Here is a 15,818-nt window from a genome sequence, read left to right on the forward strand (position 1 = left end):
CAGACTGCCGGTTTCGGCCTGATCCCTGCAGGCCAGCAAGGGACACCACCTGCCAGAGGGATCCCATTCACTCTACAGATACCGTTTGAGCCCTGGCACTGCCCCAGGTGCAGCCGGCCAGGGAGGGACCTTGGGAGGTTGGCTCCAATGTGTGTCCGGCCCATCTTGTCCAGTCCCGCCCTGCTGGCCACCTTCTAATTAGTTTCCTTTCAATGTGCATGAATCCGTGCACCGGATCTCTGGTATAGATAGGAAGTAAAAGTCCTCCCTTTTCCCCAGTTGTCCCCGTAGAAAACCATCGGAAATACAATTAGGTTATATTACTTTCTATTTTTAAATACATGTGTATACTGTTTTATAATTTCACTTTAAAAAAAAAATAATGTCTTTCTTTTCTGTTTCTAACAATTTAGTTCTAAAGCTGTTATGTGAGGTGGAGCAAGGTAGGGCTTTAAGCAGTGACCTGGCCTGGGGTACGGAGTCCACCTCGGGTAAGGAGGGCATCAGTGTGGTGGGGCTGGTGCCCTGGAAGAGGGTGTCACAGTCCAAACAGAATAAAGAGCGCATCTATGTGTGTCAGCAGCCCAGGGTAGGGTGTCACCAAAGGCCAAGTCGGAGAGGAAACTCTAGGGCAGGGTTTTGAGGCCAGATGAGAGAGGGAGCAAAAAGCAAGCAAGTGCTCAAAGGATGATGAGACATGTGAAAAGGAACCAAAGCTAGCAAAAAAGAACCACAACTGAGACAATTGGAGTATCAATGTAAGGAATGTAAATAAAGTTAGTAACAGATCAAAACCCTTGGAATAAAATAAAAAATATGAGTCCATTAGGATATAATAAATAAATGAATAAAAGTTTGATGAGAAACAGAGTATTTATAATGTCAAAAGTAACCTCTCCCCCTAAAGATGTTCATTACAAAGGGAAAAATGGTAACTTTATAGTGGGAATGTCAGTAATATACCACCTTAATCAAATGATCAAAATGATGTCATTAGTAATGAGACAAAATCAAAGTTGTACCAGCTAATACAATGCTATGGTAGCCAGCTTCCAAGAAGATGATCCTCGTGTCCTAGTATTCATGCCCTTGGGCTAATCTCGGTCCACACTGAGTGGCCTTGACCTGGGTAACCAATAGGATATCACAGAAACTATGTGACTTCTGATGTTAGGTCCTAGGAAACATTGCTCACCCTTGGGGGAGCCAGCTGCCATATTGTAAGGACAGGCAAGCTGTCCTAGAGAGAAGGCCACTTAGTGAGGAGGTGTTGTTTCTGCCCCTCACTGCCACTCACTTGTCAGCCATGTGAGTGAGTCACCTTGCAAGCAAATCCTCTAGCCCCGTCAAACCTTCAGATGATTATAGTCCTGCCAACATCTTCATTGCACCCTCATTAGAGAACCACCATTTTGCATATAGAGCATGCCAAATAATGTTTCTGGTTTTCAGCCACTAAGTTTTGGAATAACTTAATATGCAGGTTTTGACACTGATACAGATGTCGTGAGATATTCCTGCCAGGGATGTACAGCCTGAATCTAGTCCTGATGCAACAGAAAACAAACACTAGTCAAGAGGCATTCTGAACAAACGTCGGCCTGAAGTCTTCAATAGAATCAAGGTCATACAAGTTAAAGACAGACTGAGAAACTGTCCTGCAATGAAGGAGACTGGAGACATGAGGATTTTCCATGCAATGCTTGATCCTGGGTTCTTTTGATATAAGGGACATTATAGGGACAGTTGGCAACGTTTGGAGACTGATGATTAGAAGATAGTAAGGTGTGGATCTGCATATTTTTATTTTGGTGGCTGTATTGTGGTTATTTAGTGGGATGTACTTTAGAAAATACACACTAAAGTATTCAGAAGTGATGAGGCATCATCAAGCCAGCAGTTCACTCTCAGATAATTAAAGAAAAAAGTTCTCCACTTGCAACATTTCTGTAAGTTTGAGATGGTTGAAACATTTTTTAAAAGTATGCAAAAGGGAAAAATATAGAACAGTTTTAAAAATACGTTTTTAAAGGGATGTATAGTATTCAAGTTTTGTATCAGAAAGTAATTTCTTTTACCAGTCTTTCATTGCCGGGCATTTAAATGGATTCCAGTTCTTTGCTATTATAAACACCCAGTTCTTTGTTATTATAAACAGTGTTAGTAAATATCCTTATCAACATGTTTATACTCCTGTTCAATTTTTGCCCAAGAATAAATCCCTGGAATCAAATTGCTATGTGAATGGATATGTACCCTTTAATCAGTTTAATCATAAGTCATTGTAGGAAACCACATAGAACCTCCTTAAAATAAAATGAAATTTATATTTGGTAGTTACTTTCATTTGTTTTCCCCCCACTGGAAGGAGTGGGAACTTTATCTGTTTCAATTGTTACCATCCTCAGCATTAAGATAGTCTGAGGTACTCAATAAATATGTGTTGCAACAATAGTAACAGCATATGTTTATTATATGTCTGAAACTCTTCTAAGAATATGAATTAACTTTTTCCTTGTAACGACCCTATGAGATAAGCTGTAGGATTATTTCCACTTTGCTGATGAGGAAACTGATTCAAAGAGAGGCTGGGTACTCAGTGGTTTCACAAGGCCAGTCAGTGGTGGAGCCAGGAGGCCAGGTATCGTTTTTCTTTGGTTTACAAGCTCTAAGCCACTATGCTATCCTGGTTTTCTCTTGTTGAATAAATAAATCAATGAATGAATGTTCAATATATTTATTTGATTCTTTGACCAGTTACAGAATTCAACTCTTTTGGGGTTTCTTTTCTTTTTTTTTTTTCCAAATGAAAATGGAAAGGAATGGACTGATTACTTTGTAAAAGCCAAATTAGCTTATGGTCCTCTATACCAGGCTTGACTGCACTATGTAATAGTACTGCTCCTGGAATTAATATCCGTACAGGTATAAACTGTAAATTGTTCTTACTAAGAATTTATGCATCTGTAAACAGAATATTTGCTTTGTATTACAAATAAAATAGTAAATCTGGATCTACAGCTGGAGTCTAGGAGGCAGAACCTATATTGCATTACTTATTCTTTAAACACATCCTCTGCTCCCACCTGGACTCCTGTGCCCTGTCCTTTTCTGCACCAGGAGTGCCCATGTCCATCTCTTACAGTGGAAACCCAACCACCCTCCACGCTCCCCTCAGTAGTCACCTCTTCCACTGAAGACTGCTTTACCTTTCTGTTCTTCCTTACCCTCCTCTTGAAGGTTGAAATGAGCTTTCCTACCTCAAAATTCCCTGAGTCCTTTTTACATTACTCTTTTTATAACATTGTAAACATACCTCATATTAATTGTGTCAAGTCCTCATCTCCCATAATAGGCTATATTCTCTTTTAGTTTTATTCATTTTATAAAACCCCAACATATTACGATATTTTATACAGAATATGGAATCACGTATGTGTTTTAACAAGGGAATAAATTATTTCAAAGAAATATATTTGAATTTTTAAAATCCTAAATCAGAAGACTACTAAATTGTTTTGAATATTATATATTTAAAAATGATCAGGAATTATAAAATAACAAATGAAATGGTTAGACATGATTTTTTTTATCTGATGATTTGTATTTTGTTTACAAGGCATCAAGTACCAGGAAGCATAATTGGCTTTCATTCCTATAAGACCTTGTGTTTAGTTCATGGCTGCAAATATCAGCTTTGCTTCCACCCACAACTTCAGTTCCCTTTTCTTTTAGTAGGTGCTTTGGCACATCAAAGGTAATAAAATCAATCAGAGATAAGTGGAATTTTTTTTCAAAGGCTAGTACTTAAGATGCGTTCCTGTTAAAGAATTTCAATACTAAATTTGTTTTCACGTGTTTGTATAATACCAAATTTCCCTGCCAACTGGAAAGACTGTCCTTGAATCCTGTTCTGCATGAAATAATAAAATATTACCCTTTCTTCACATATACTTAAAAAACAAGAACTTCAAGGAATGTTATTTCTATTCCCCTTTAAGGAGTTCTTTCCTTTACCCAGGGTCTGGGACAAAGCTGAAGTGTTTTGTTTTTCCTTTTTCTTTTTCTTTTCTTTCTTTCTTTTTTTTCCCTGAAAGTTCCAAAAGCAAGCCAAAGAGAAAGTTCAAACAAATATCATCAGTCTTTAAAAAATATCATTGCTTATATAAATTAGCAGTGGCCCTTGGGTGCTGCTGGGTCCCAAGCATCTTTGGGTTGTTTGGATATTCTGTCATGTTTTATCTAGAAAGCTTTGACCATGAAGTCTTCACGTTTAACTTTAGTTTGTGCTTTTTTGTTTTAGTTGGCGTTTTTTGTTTGTGTGTTTGTTTTTTTTTTAGATTAGCTTCACTATCTTGTGATTTCCTGAGGAGAGTTTAGAGGCTAATGTATTATTGTGGAGCACTTCTATATGATCTTACTGATGTTTACTGTGTTATTCATCTGGCCATTGGATTTGAGGTTTCCCAAACTATAATCAGTGATTAAAATTAAACTTTAAGAAATCTTTATGGTGTTTTTATGTTGTGAATAATAGATTTGAAAACAATGCTTTCTCACCACAATTTACAAACTTGACACATAGTCTGAAATATGTTCAGGACAACAGTAATATCAAAACATGCATATTTTAGATTTTAGCCTAGTTGAGTCTCTTCATAAAATGTTGAGATGCTGCACCAGTTCTGCACGGCCTCTTTTTATATTAATGCCAAGTTCTTGATCATACCCTTCGTAGATAAATTCATTTGGAGGCCAGCCGAGATTCTCCCTGTTGTTTCTACATGCATTACATTGTAAATTTCCAAACTTTATTCAGGAAAGAATACGTTTTGGGAGGCATACGTTATAAGTAATTATTACTTTGTATATTAGGTGCAGAATTATTCAGTAGGCATTTGTATTTCATATATCATGTTAACTGTAGACTTTTGGTTATCTTTGGAATAATCCTGGGAACTTCAGCGATTGCTTCTGTGGTGCCATTCATGGCAGGGGGTATTCTTCCTCAGATCTGTAGCTCTGTGGTACATAAACATAAACATGCCTTTGTGCTCAACATCTTTCTCTATGTATCCGAGTGCTTTGTCTCTGCTTCTCTTAGCGCCCCCTTTCTTTTGCCCTTAGCCCGTCATTTGCGTAAATAAGTTTGTTTATATTCAGCAGAGAATTAAGTGCATCTTTGATGATAGAAGGGAATGTTATAGTAAGTCAGAAGAAATACCGAGAGTGGGATGGAGGAGAGGGAAAAGGGGGGCAAAGTCGGGAGGAAAACGGAGAGAGTGGGTGTGAGGTAGGAAGAAAGAGCAAAACAGAGACCTCTGGGGCTTTGTGAAATCTTGGGGGCTGTTGCGGGGGAGGGAGATCCACTGACCAGCATTTTCCCCAGGCTTGGGCTCAAGCTTGTGAAACTGCGAATGTATGAAAGAACCTCAGCTGGGATTTGCCGAGGACAAATGCTGTAATGTGTTAGTCATCCATTATCTGCTTCTATTTTTGCAGGTCCTGAATGATGACTGACGCGGGTTGGTGTGATATGCCTCACAGTCCCTGTCATTCCCCAGTGATAAGGGACGCGCAAGTCTAGCCCCAGCACCAGGGTAAAAAGAAGGGTGAAAAAAAAGAAAAAGCAGCTCTAGGAGGAGGAAAGCTTCCGCTTGCGGACCGGACAAAAGTACCGCCTTCCCACGGGTTTCTGGGTGAGGCTAGGGCTCCAGACTCGCCGGGTCCTGCTCGCCGGCCGCTCTCGCCGGCAGATGGTGTGTGGCCGCCGCCGGACGCCCGCCGCGCCCGGGCCATGAAGTAGCGGCCGCTGCCCACGCGGCCCCAGCGCTGCGCTGCCGGCTCTCCCGGCGGGGCCGGAGCGGCGTGGACATGGCTGGCGTTCGGAGCCTGCTACTTCTCCTCCTGGTGTTTCCAAGCAGCTGCCTGGGGTTCAGGAGCCCACTTTCTGTCTTTAAGAGGTGGGTGCGTGTGCTGTTGCCGTCTGAACGGGCGGAATGTTGTTCGGGTGGTGTCTGCATGCTCTTGAAAACTGGGATCACTTTTGGGGACCTGCGTGTCGGAGGAATAGACAAGGCTGCTTTACTTTGCTGAGCTGACTTGGGATTTTAGCACAGTAACTTCTAGTGAAGTCCCCTTTACAGGGGGAAAAAAACCCACAAACCCACTGTAGTGTAAGCCAGGCTGCACTGGCTTTCAAAACTTCAATTAGAAGTTGTGATTTCCAATACAGATCGCTCCCTCTTGGGGAGATATTTCAGAAACGACATCTAGGCGTTTAGACTTGAATGCCTTCTTTTACAATAGCTGGAAGAATAAAATATCAATATAGGTAAGTGGTGGGGAGAATCAGATCATGGGCTGGGAGAGCTCACGGGAAAACACTGGGCTGTAGACACACTCCTCATAATTACCATATTAAATATTTATGCGCTTATACATTTGTAATTCACATCACAGCTCCCCCCACCTCCTATTCTGCCTCCTAGCATTATTATTGTTGGTTTTTGTTTCTGACTAGTAATATGAGGCACTCAAAATACTCACAAAAATGTTACTAGGTTACAGGTAATATTTCTTCCATTAGAAAATTGTCAGGTCTGTGATAATTTCTGATTTATTAATACTGTATTTTCATTAACTAGAAACAAATAAGTAATTTGACAAGTTTTTATTGAATTAAGTTTTAAATGTAACCTGCTTGTTTCCTTTGATTAAATTTTGTTTACAAGTTAGACATATATTGCTCATGGACTGTAAAGTCCAATTCTGAGAATGTTTTAGAATATTATATAGTTATCACATCTTTTCATCTGGTCTAAATCAATAATCTTTAATTTTACAGTCATAGAATCCCTTTCTTTTTTCTTTCTCATTTCAAGTTAAAATTCCATTATGTTCAAAGATATTGAATTTTTTTTTTTAAGGTTTAAAGAAACTACCAGATCATTTTCCAATGAATGTCTTGGTACCACCCGGCCAGTAACTCCTATCGATTCATCTGACTTTGCATTAGATATTCAAATGCCTGGGGTCACACCTAAACAGGTGAGGTGAATTCTATATTTTATTATTCACTTGTTCTATGTACAATTTATAATTAAAGCAAAGAAACTGCATTTATAGCAGTAGTAACTTCTTTAAAAATAGGCATTTGCTTTCAAGACTCCTCAGGGCTAGAACAATTGACTATTATAGAGAGGAGTACATCTTTTAAGGTAAATACAGTATTTCAGTTAAATTTTTTTTCCAAAAATTTTACTCATATTGTTAGCTGTGTTTGGAAATAGAATCTTGAAAATTTACGTTTTGAAATTCTCAGTGGAATCATAGCCTCTGTACTACAACATGCGGTATGTATTAAAATATGAAAAATGATTCTAATAAAAGGAAATGATATTGAGCAGCTACATCTAAGAGTTTACTTTGTTTAAATACCCTTCTATCGCAGCCACAGGTTAAGAGCCAAAGTCATGTGTTTACTGCCAAGAATCTGAAAAACAAAATATTTCACACTTTAAAAGTTAAGAGAATTGTTCATACAGGTGGTGGATTGTAAGTGTTCCATAGCACAATTTGCTTGTTTTAAGAGATGTATTGTGAAGAAATGATTGCAGAATTCATACAAGCGTCACATATAGCATTTTGAGTAGAACTAGGTTGTGGCGAGGGCTTTCCCTGTTTTAAGTATACACAAGAAGCTCAAACTCACTTCTCTCATGTGTTTAAGGTGTTTCATTAAGCATGAAAAGGCCAGAATTAATTATGCTTTGCAAGCAGGCAGTGCAGGGATTTATTTGTGCCATTAAAAGATAGTCCTCTCCTTTCTAAGGGCTGCAGCAACAGGGACCTGCGTGTTACAGAACTGCAGTGCCTGATGACTCACAGTTGCAGATAAAATTTGATTTTTCTTGTCTCTTTAAGTACTGAGAAAATAAAAGTCTTCTCCTTACTGGGGAGAATTCCTTTGAAGCTGACATTCAGAAGCTCGAGAAAATATACATAGTCCTCTGTGGGGGGACTAAGGACTGACATTCATTTATTTGGATACCTGTATATGATCTAACAATCTATAATTGACTTCTTTTACTACTCTGAAAATTACCCTCACTCCCCTAACCCCTGCCCATACTCAGGTGACCAGCCAGATGAGTCTTCTGTATGTTTAGTTGTTAATGTTCTGGCCTTTAATTCCATAAGGTCTTTATTTAATATTTAATCAGAAGAGCTGTCATGAGATTGGGAATAGGAGAGATTGACAGTTGCTCACTTGTAAAGTGTGCTTCTTATTGTCTTTTCTCATTTTTAAATGATTTTCCTCCTATATTTGCTTAACTGACTTTATATTACTTTTTTTTTTAAACCACTGTGATCTTTTGCACCTTTTTTCCTCCCAAGAATATCATTATTTTCTCAAGTAGTCATTTGGTTCATTATTCTGGGTTTTTTTTTCCTTCTCATTATTTGATAGTAAGAACATTTAAATTACATAACAATCATAATAAGTAATTGTGTTGGGGTCAATATTCTCAGAAAGAGTTCCTAGAAGAATTCATTGTAAAAAAAAAATGTAGAGCAGCACCATTTTCATAAAGTAAAATGTGTTTACTCATTTTTATAATCTTATAATTATCAAAATAACTCCGTGGAAAAAGAATATATATTTAGTAAATTACAGGTTTGTTATTTTGTGCTATTTACATTCAGCTTTGCCTCATGCAGTAGAAATGTGCTAGTTCCCTTCCCAACATAAAATTCTTTGTTGCTCCTTCTCTTGAGACTCTGTGGTTCCCAGGAGTTGTCTATCCAGGACCCAGAAGTGGAGCGCATGAACTAGCATTAGCAGATTGTTGTAACCCACCTCCCCTTTCACAGTGACTGGTTCAGAAGAAGGTGTATGACCAAGACTAATCCAATGAAATCTTTGGGCTTTTGCTGGGAATCGATTTTTCTGTTGCATGTGAGCCAGGCCTAGGATCGGCTGAGTTCATGAGCGGAGCCATGCCTAGAATAAAACTAATACCGTAGAATGTGATGCAGAGAGACTGAAAGAATATAGGTTCTTGGTGGCAATGCTACTTAGGGAATTTGCAACTATGTTAGCCTTTCTTGTTTCAACCAGGTCCAGTTGGGTTTTCTCTGACTGTAACTGAAACTGTCTATCTGGATAAGTGGTTCACTTGTTTTGTCTGATCAGCTCAGAGCAGGTTGTTGAAAGTTTCTGCCACTCCCCCCGTCACTCTCTACTGACTGTATGCCACAAGTACTTACTGACTTGATTTGGTTGACATATAGGTTATATACCTTATCACCTTCATGAGAAATGGTAGTTATACTTCCTATTGAGGATACTCAGAAAGAAGTGGATAAAGAAACCCCATGTCCCTTTCCTCCTGAACTTGGTGTCCTTGTTAACGAAGACACAGTGCTTTAATTGTGAGAGTACTTTTGATGAAGAAAGTATTATTTTCTTAAAAATGCAGGTGAAACTAAATTTAACACAGATCCTTAAGAGGGAAGGAGCTAAAAAGGCAAGGAAAGAAAAAGAAAAAAAGTACTAGATGAAAGAAATAAAAGATGGAAGGGAATAAGAAGAGTAGGCCAAAAAAAAAAGAGAGAGAGAGAGAGAGAAAGAAATACAAGAGAATAGAATGATCAAGAACAAAAATAAAAGGAAAAAGAAATCAAGAATAACTATAATATGAAGAACAGAACAGTTAAAAATTATATCAGGAAGAGAGGAGTAAGGGAATCATAAAAACAAGGAAAGCATTGAGGAGTTAAAATGTTGTTGTTTTTTAATGGCAGAAGATCAAGAAAAACAACAAAATTAAAAGAAAGGAAGGACTGAGAACCAGAACTTGAGTTGGTCATTGAGGCAGACCAGATTGATTAAGAGATGTGTTTATTCCATAGATTTTATAATAAAGCACACCTTAAGTTTTGGCAAGAATGAAAGATACATCAGTGAATCTCGTGTAAGCCCTTTCCTTGGGAAACTTGGGATTGTTAGGTAGCCTTGGAAAGAGAAACAGCAGATGTAGAATAGAGGCAGAGAGAACCTCACCTATAAGATAGAGAGCACAGCCAACTAATGTTGCTGATGAAGTACATGCCTAGATTAATGTTCTACCAAAGAATATCCAGTCATGTCTGGCCTCTCTGAGTTGCAGTCCATTCAGGCTTTAAAAATGGCTCCCATTAAACTAGCTCCAGGGAGTCCTGGAAAGTAGTTTATTATCAGTTGTAATACCAATTTTGTAATCAAAGTGAGCTTACTCTTCCTTCTTCTCTGACTTGAAATTTAGAAAAAGAATTTTTGTCTTTTTTCACAAATTTCTCATTGATCAGTGTTCTTTTCAGGCTTTGGGAAGATTAGGGAGAAGAGTAAGCAGCTGTTAAGTAGCCCCGGGTAGAATCTGTTGTCTAATGGCACTAGCTTCATATCCAGCAGTGTCTCGAAGTGGTGGTATCTCAGACTCTTAGCACTTTCCTTCCTCATTTGGTTCCCTTTCTCACTGGGGATCCTGTGGGCTTTTGCTGTCACCAACTCTCATATCAATAAGCCTAACAATTTGATAAACTGCCAGTTCATGGTCATAGTAAGGTGTTATCATCAGTTTGATGTGTTAAATATTCCATAAGGGGTTGTTTTTTAAATAAAATAAATATGGCATAATTACCATGATTTTACATAAGATTTATTTTCTAAATCTAAGCAACATCTAGTGGGTTAGAATGTAGGCTTTGGGGCTGGGCGACAGCATTCTTGTCCCAGCTCTTGATGTGTCAACTCAGGTATGTTTCCTTCTTTTTTTTAAAAAAAAATCCTCACCTGAAGATATGTTTTTTTTATTGATTTTAGAGAAAGAGAGAGGCAGGGAGAGAGAGAAAAACATTGATCAGTTGCCCCTTATATGCACCCAGATTGGGCATGGAACCTGCAACCTTAGGTATGTGCCCTGACCAGGGACCGAAGCTGCAACATTTTGGTGTATGGGATGATGCTCCAACCCACTGAGCCACCCGGCCAGGGCTCAGGTTTGTTTCTTAACCTGCTAGTCCTGCTCTTTTATCCGTAGAGAGGGTAATAATAGTGTCTAACCAGGATTATTCTGGGGACTCAGCAAGGTAAGACCAGTGCACGTTCCAGTTGCCCTTCACGTGGTAAGTTCTCAGAAAATGTGAACTCATTATTTTTATTATATGTGTTGAGGAAAATGTGAATGAGCCTTAAGATGAGAAAGAAATTGCCAACCCTTATGCTTTCAGTAATGGCTTCATGGAGAAAGGAAGGCATTGTAATAATTCTGAAGGAGAGGAAAGGTAGCCAAATAGAAAATACGAACCTGGACAAGGGAAACCTGGAGAAAGAAAGCAAGGAAGTAAATCTTCCAGTGAGCTTTTTAGGTAGTTATTTCCATTAAATATCCCTTATGATCAGAGAATCAAAGAACACTGAGAATGGAGGTGTTTTTCTCCAAGTTCTTATATGTCTTTTATACTTCTTAGAAAAGAACTTATCAAAAGCAGTTTCATCGGTATGAAGCCTTAATTTTTTTTATAACAGTTTGAAATTAGCCTGGATTTCTTCACATTGCTGAGGACTTTGTACATTAACCTTCTTAAAAAATTACTCTTTTCTAATGTAAGTCCCTTCATATCTTAGGTTTATATAGTATTTTATTTATCTGTTACTTGTTCAACTTAGATACTCTGTATTCTTGGCTAATGGATTTATAAATGCAAACTAATTTGTAAATGATATACTTTTACAAATTAAATATTAAATTAAATATTTTCTTTGAGTGTAATAACTTGAAATCATGTCATTGAGATTTCCCCCCCCCCATTTTTGGCATAGTCATCAGTGTAGTTGTTTTCCTCGCTTATTTTGGGAAAAGTGTGAAAACTGTGGAGGAGTATACGTTTTCCTTTCTAAACGTCTTTCAAATTCTTGTTTGTTCCTTATTTGTTTTTTAAAGAGTCACAGAACACGCTTTGAAATCAGAAAGCAGCCTTCTCTGTGTTCATGATCGCAAATATCTATTGCCAGGATCCCCAGGAAATGGAACAATTCTGAGTTCAGATAACCCAGAACAGCAAGTTGAAAAACCTGAAATTAGAGTCTTAAGTTACCGCTTATTTTAAAATAATATGAAAGAACGTAGTCACTGAAATAAAACCAGAATGAACAAAATACTCCTACAAAATTTTTTCAAAAGCTTCCCAGTGTTCACCTTTGTTTATTTTTCTTAAAAATGAACATTAGAAAGTGTTTACTAGTATATTTTAACTTTTTCATTTTCTAACAAGAGGGAAGAGATTCCCCTTGCCTCAATAGTGTATAAAAATATCATCATGTAATAAGAACCTAGCACTTACAGGGTTTTTTAACAGCACCCATTTAAGAAATAAATTTTAAAATGTCAAGCCATAATCATAACATCACTTAAAACCAGCATTTGCTCAGAATATGTTTATCAAAGAGGTAATATACAAGTTAAGTGCATAATTGCTGTGGTTGCCTTAATTTTTCTCAAGTTCAGAATATTGATTAAAATAGTCTTTTTCATGTCCAGTCACTTAGTTGAACAAAAGTCTGGCTTCTGGCTGGTTTTGTGGAAATTATAATATGTTGAATCTATGTATTTTAATCCTATCATTATGAGGAAAAAAAATAGCCCCAGTCAGTGCTTAAAATTCAGGACAACATTACCTAGGACTCCAGAAAAAATGATGCTTTACTGGAATAATTTTTAGTTCTTTGAAGGTTCTGATTTTCTTGTCTCCTTCTCTTTAGTTACTAGTATATAATGATATTTGCATTAAAAAAATTATGCTTCCCAGCCAGTGTGGCTTAGTGGTTGAGTGTTGACCTATGAACCAGGAGGTCACGGTTCAGTTCCCGGTCAGGGCACGTACCCAGGCTGTGGGCTCCATCCCCAGTAGGATGTTTCCATCTCTCCCTTTCTTTTGCTTTCTGACACAAGTCCATTTGGTTGAGAGAAACTGCTGGGAAATGTGAAAAACTGTGAGGCCATGAGTGTGAAAGAGCGGTGGCTCCAGTAGCCAGTCCTGCACCAGTGCGTTTTGGTTGCTTAGAAAAAAAATAGACCCTTGGTAAAGATTGAGTGCGTTAAGTCATTGTCTAAATATGAGCATGACTCATGCCTTTTAGTATTTCTTTTTCTTCCATTCTTGTCTCCCTTCCCAAAAAAAGAAAAGTAGCATGGTGATCTTGTTATTGAAGGAAGAAAATCGAGGAATATCCTGATTCTGGACCAGCATTTGCTGTTTATTTAGAAAGACTTAGGCACCGCATATTCTAAAATTCCAAAGTTTGGAAGAAGAGCAGTAAAAGAGATTAAAATGCTATATACCCTGGCCTTCCCACAAACGGAGGAAGTAACTATCTATTTCACCAATGGAGAAGCTGATTATTAGAAAAGACAGTTGCCAGGCTCTTGTTTTGTTTACTTATCTGTCTCACATGAAATTGGTTTTTCCACTTTCTAATTTGAAAGCCCAGGATTAGTATCAGTCAAATTCTCAACTTGTATTTATTTGTATAATCCTCCCCTTGCTTCATCAGTGAGGCTCAATGCTACAAATTTCATAAAAAACAAAAAATGTTAAGTGAAGCTTATAAACAGCAAGTTAAAGTTGCATGTAGCTCATTGCCTATTGTTTAAGTTTAAATTATCATAATTCCTCTATTTTTACTAAAACCTTTTAGTGTTCACTTAGGGAGGATATGATTTAACTTATTAACAGTGTTTTCCTCTGTGAGAATAATCTAAACATGTCACTTGGGTTCAGAGCTGCAAATATAGATTGACCTTTGTTTATTAAAATCTGAAACATAAAAAGACTTTGTTTTCAATTAATTTTTGATATTTTTTAATAATATGAAACTTCAGAGATTAGAAAAAGTAACTACACTATAAGAGACTACCTTAGGATCACCTCTTTTCTCAATAAGATTTAGAGTTCTTTTCTGTTTGTTTGTTTTTTCTAGTAAATTTGTAAAGGAGAAATTATGTTTAATGAGTGCTCATTATGTACCACTACTGTATGAGGCACTTTATAAGCATTGTCTCATTAATTTCCATAAAAACTGTTCAAGGTACTATTATTCCCATTTATTATAAAGAATTGAAACTCAAGGAGATTAAATAATCTGTCTGTAGCCAAATAGCCAGTAAATAAAGGAACAGGGATTTAAATACAGATTTATTTGAATCTGAAACCCATGCTCATTTTATAATCTGTGCTGCCAATCTGTTAATGGCCTATATGTTTCCCAGAGAATGTTAGTATATATATTTTTATGTATGCATGATGTTTTTGGCTTTAAATGTAAAGGATATGTATACATTCATACATGTTTTTATTACACATATGTTGTAAAATAAAAGCTTTCTTTTGTTAAACAACCAAAATAAAAATTATTGGCTCCATCCTAAATCCTTGAATAACTTTTTTTCTTATATTTTTTTTCATGTCCAGAAAGAAATGCCACTAGTATGAATTCTGGTACAATATTCCTGATCATCAGGCTGTTAAAAGATACCTTGCAGTCAACCTGGTTTAGTTCAACACAATTTTGATTGTCTCTGTCTAAATCTAAGCCAGAGATTAGCAAATTATTTCTTAAAATGTCAGATAGTAAATATTTTTGGCTTGAGAGCCATAAGGTCCCAGTTGTAACCGCTGCAGTTAGAAAGCAGCCATGGACAGTATGTAAATGAATGAGTTGGCTGTGTTCCAATAAAAAACTTCATTTACTAAAACAGGCAGCCACCCACAGGCTGTAGTTCCCTGGTCCTTGATCGAAACCATTGCATATGCCATTTACGCTAATAAATGGATTTAACCTTTGGCCGCGCACAGACTGTGTCTTCTGACTTATAAAGCATAGAGAATAAAAATACCAATGAAAGATTAACAGCACTTTGTTCCTTGTTACCTATTTGGTTTTCATAAGTAAATGGTCATAAACAAGAGTTTTCTGTTTTGGAATATTGTATTTCAGACTTCTCCAACTCAGTAATTGGGTAATTCCTCTGTTATAGTTCCTCTAGGCCAAATATACTGGAGGGATTCTTGGCTCTTCTTTCTCACACCCCATAAACAGTATGCCAGAAAATCCTGTTGTTTCTACCCTCCAAATATATCCATAATCCAGTCTTTTCTCCGCATACTCATCTTTCCCTCTCTCGCCCAAGCACCGTCCTCGCTTTCCTGGATTATTACAGTAGCTTTCCTAACTGTCTCCCGTACACTCTTACATCCCTAGAGTCTGTGCTCTATGCAGCAGCTGCAGGGATCCGGTAAATACAGAAGTCAGAGCACATCACCCTTCTGTGAATACCCCTTTAAGAGCTTTCTGTACCCCATTTAAAACCAAAAACTTTATTACAACTTCCAAAGCCCTTTTTTTCCTGTAATCTTTTCTCACTCTTGTGTCTCCCATCCCTCATTTCTCTTATCAGTCGTTATATTTACAAGGCAATTCAGAACTCTAATTCTACCACTTGTTGGCTACAAAATCATAAGGCAAGATACTTAAACCTTAGTGAGCTTCAGTTTCTTCATCTGCCCAAAATATAAAACAAAAATTCAAAGTGAAGTTGGTTAAAATATAATTATGGATATTTGGTATATCAAATAAACTGCAAAAGGGAAGTATATAAAGCATGTGACTATATCAATCAACAGAATAATGTATAGTAAATGTAATTTAATATCTATGTGGATATAAAATTTTAAATTTTAGGAAGAGAATATATATATTTTTTGAATGCATATAG

General features: G+C 37.2%; 1 protein-coding gene across 14 annotated transcripts in view; it reads left to right on the plus strand.

Annotated features, from left to right (window-relative positions):
• PAM (peptidylglycine alpha-amidating monooxygenase) overlaps positions 1-15,818 on the plus strand; it is a 268,970-nt gene that overhangs the window by 113,540 nt on the left and 139,612 nt on the right. For all 14 annotated transcript variants that reach the window (XM_070412390.1, XM_070412389.1, XM_070412392.1 and 11 more), the window contains 2 exons: positions 5,503-5,963; positions 6,930-7,050. In XM_070412390.1, the coding sequence (XP_070268491.1) occupies positions 5,875-5,963; positions 6,930-7,050 (210 nt within the window). In that variant the 5' untranslated portion in view covers positions 5,503-5,874. The remainder of the gene's footprint in view (positions 1-5,502; positions 5,964-6,929; positions 7,051-15,818) is intronic.

The sequence above is a fragment of the Myotis yumanensis genome, unplaced genomic scaffold (assembly GCF_028538775.1).
Source record: "Myotis yumanensis isolate MYYU_CA2020_CCGP unplaced genomic scaffold, mMyoYum1.0.hap1 SCAF_4, whole genome shotgun sequence".
NCBI lineage: Eukaryota > Metazoa > Chordata > Mammalia > Chiroptera > Vespertilionidae > Myotis > Myotis yumanensis.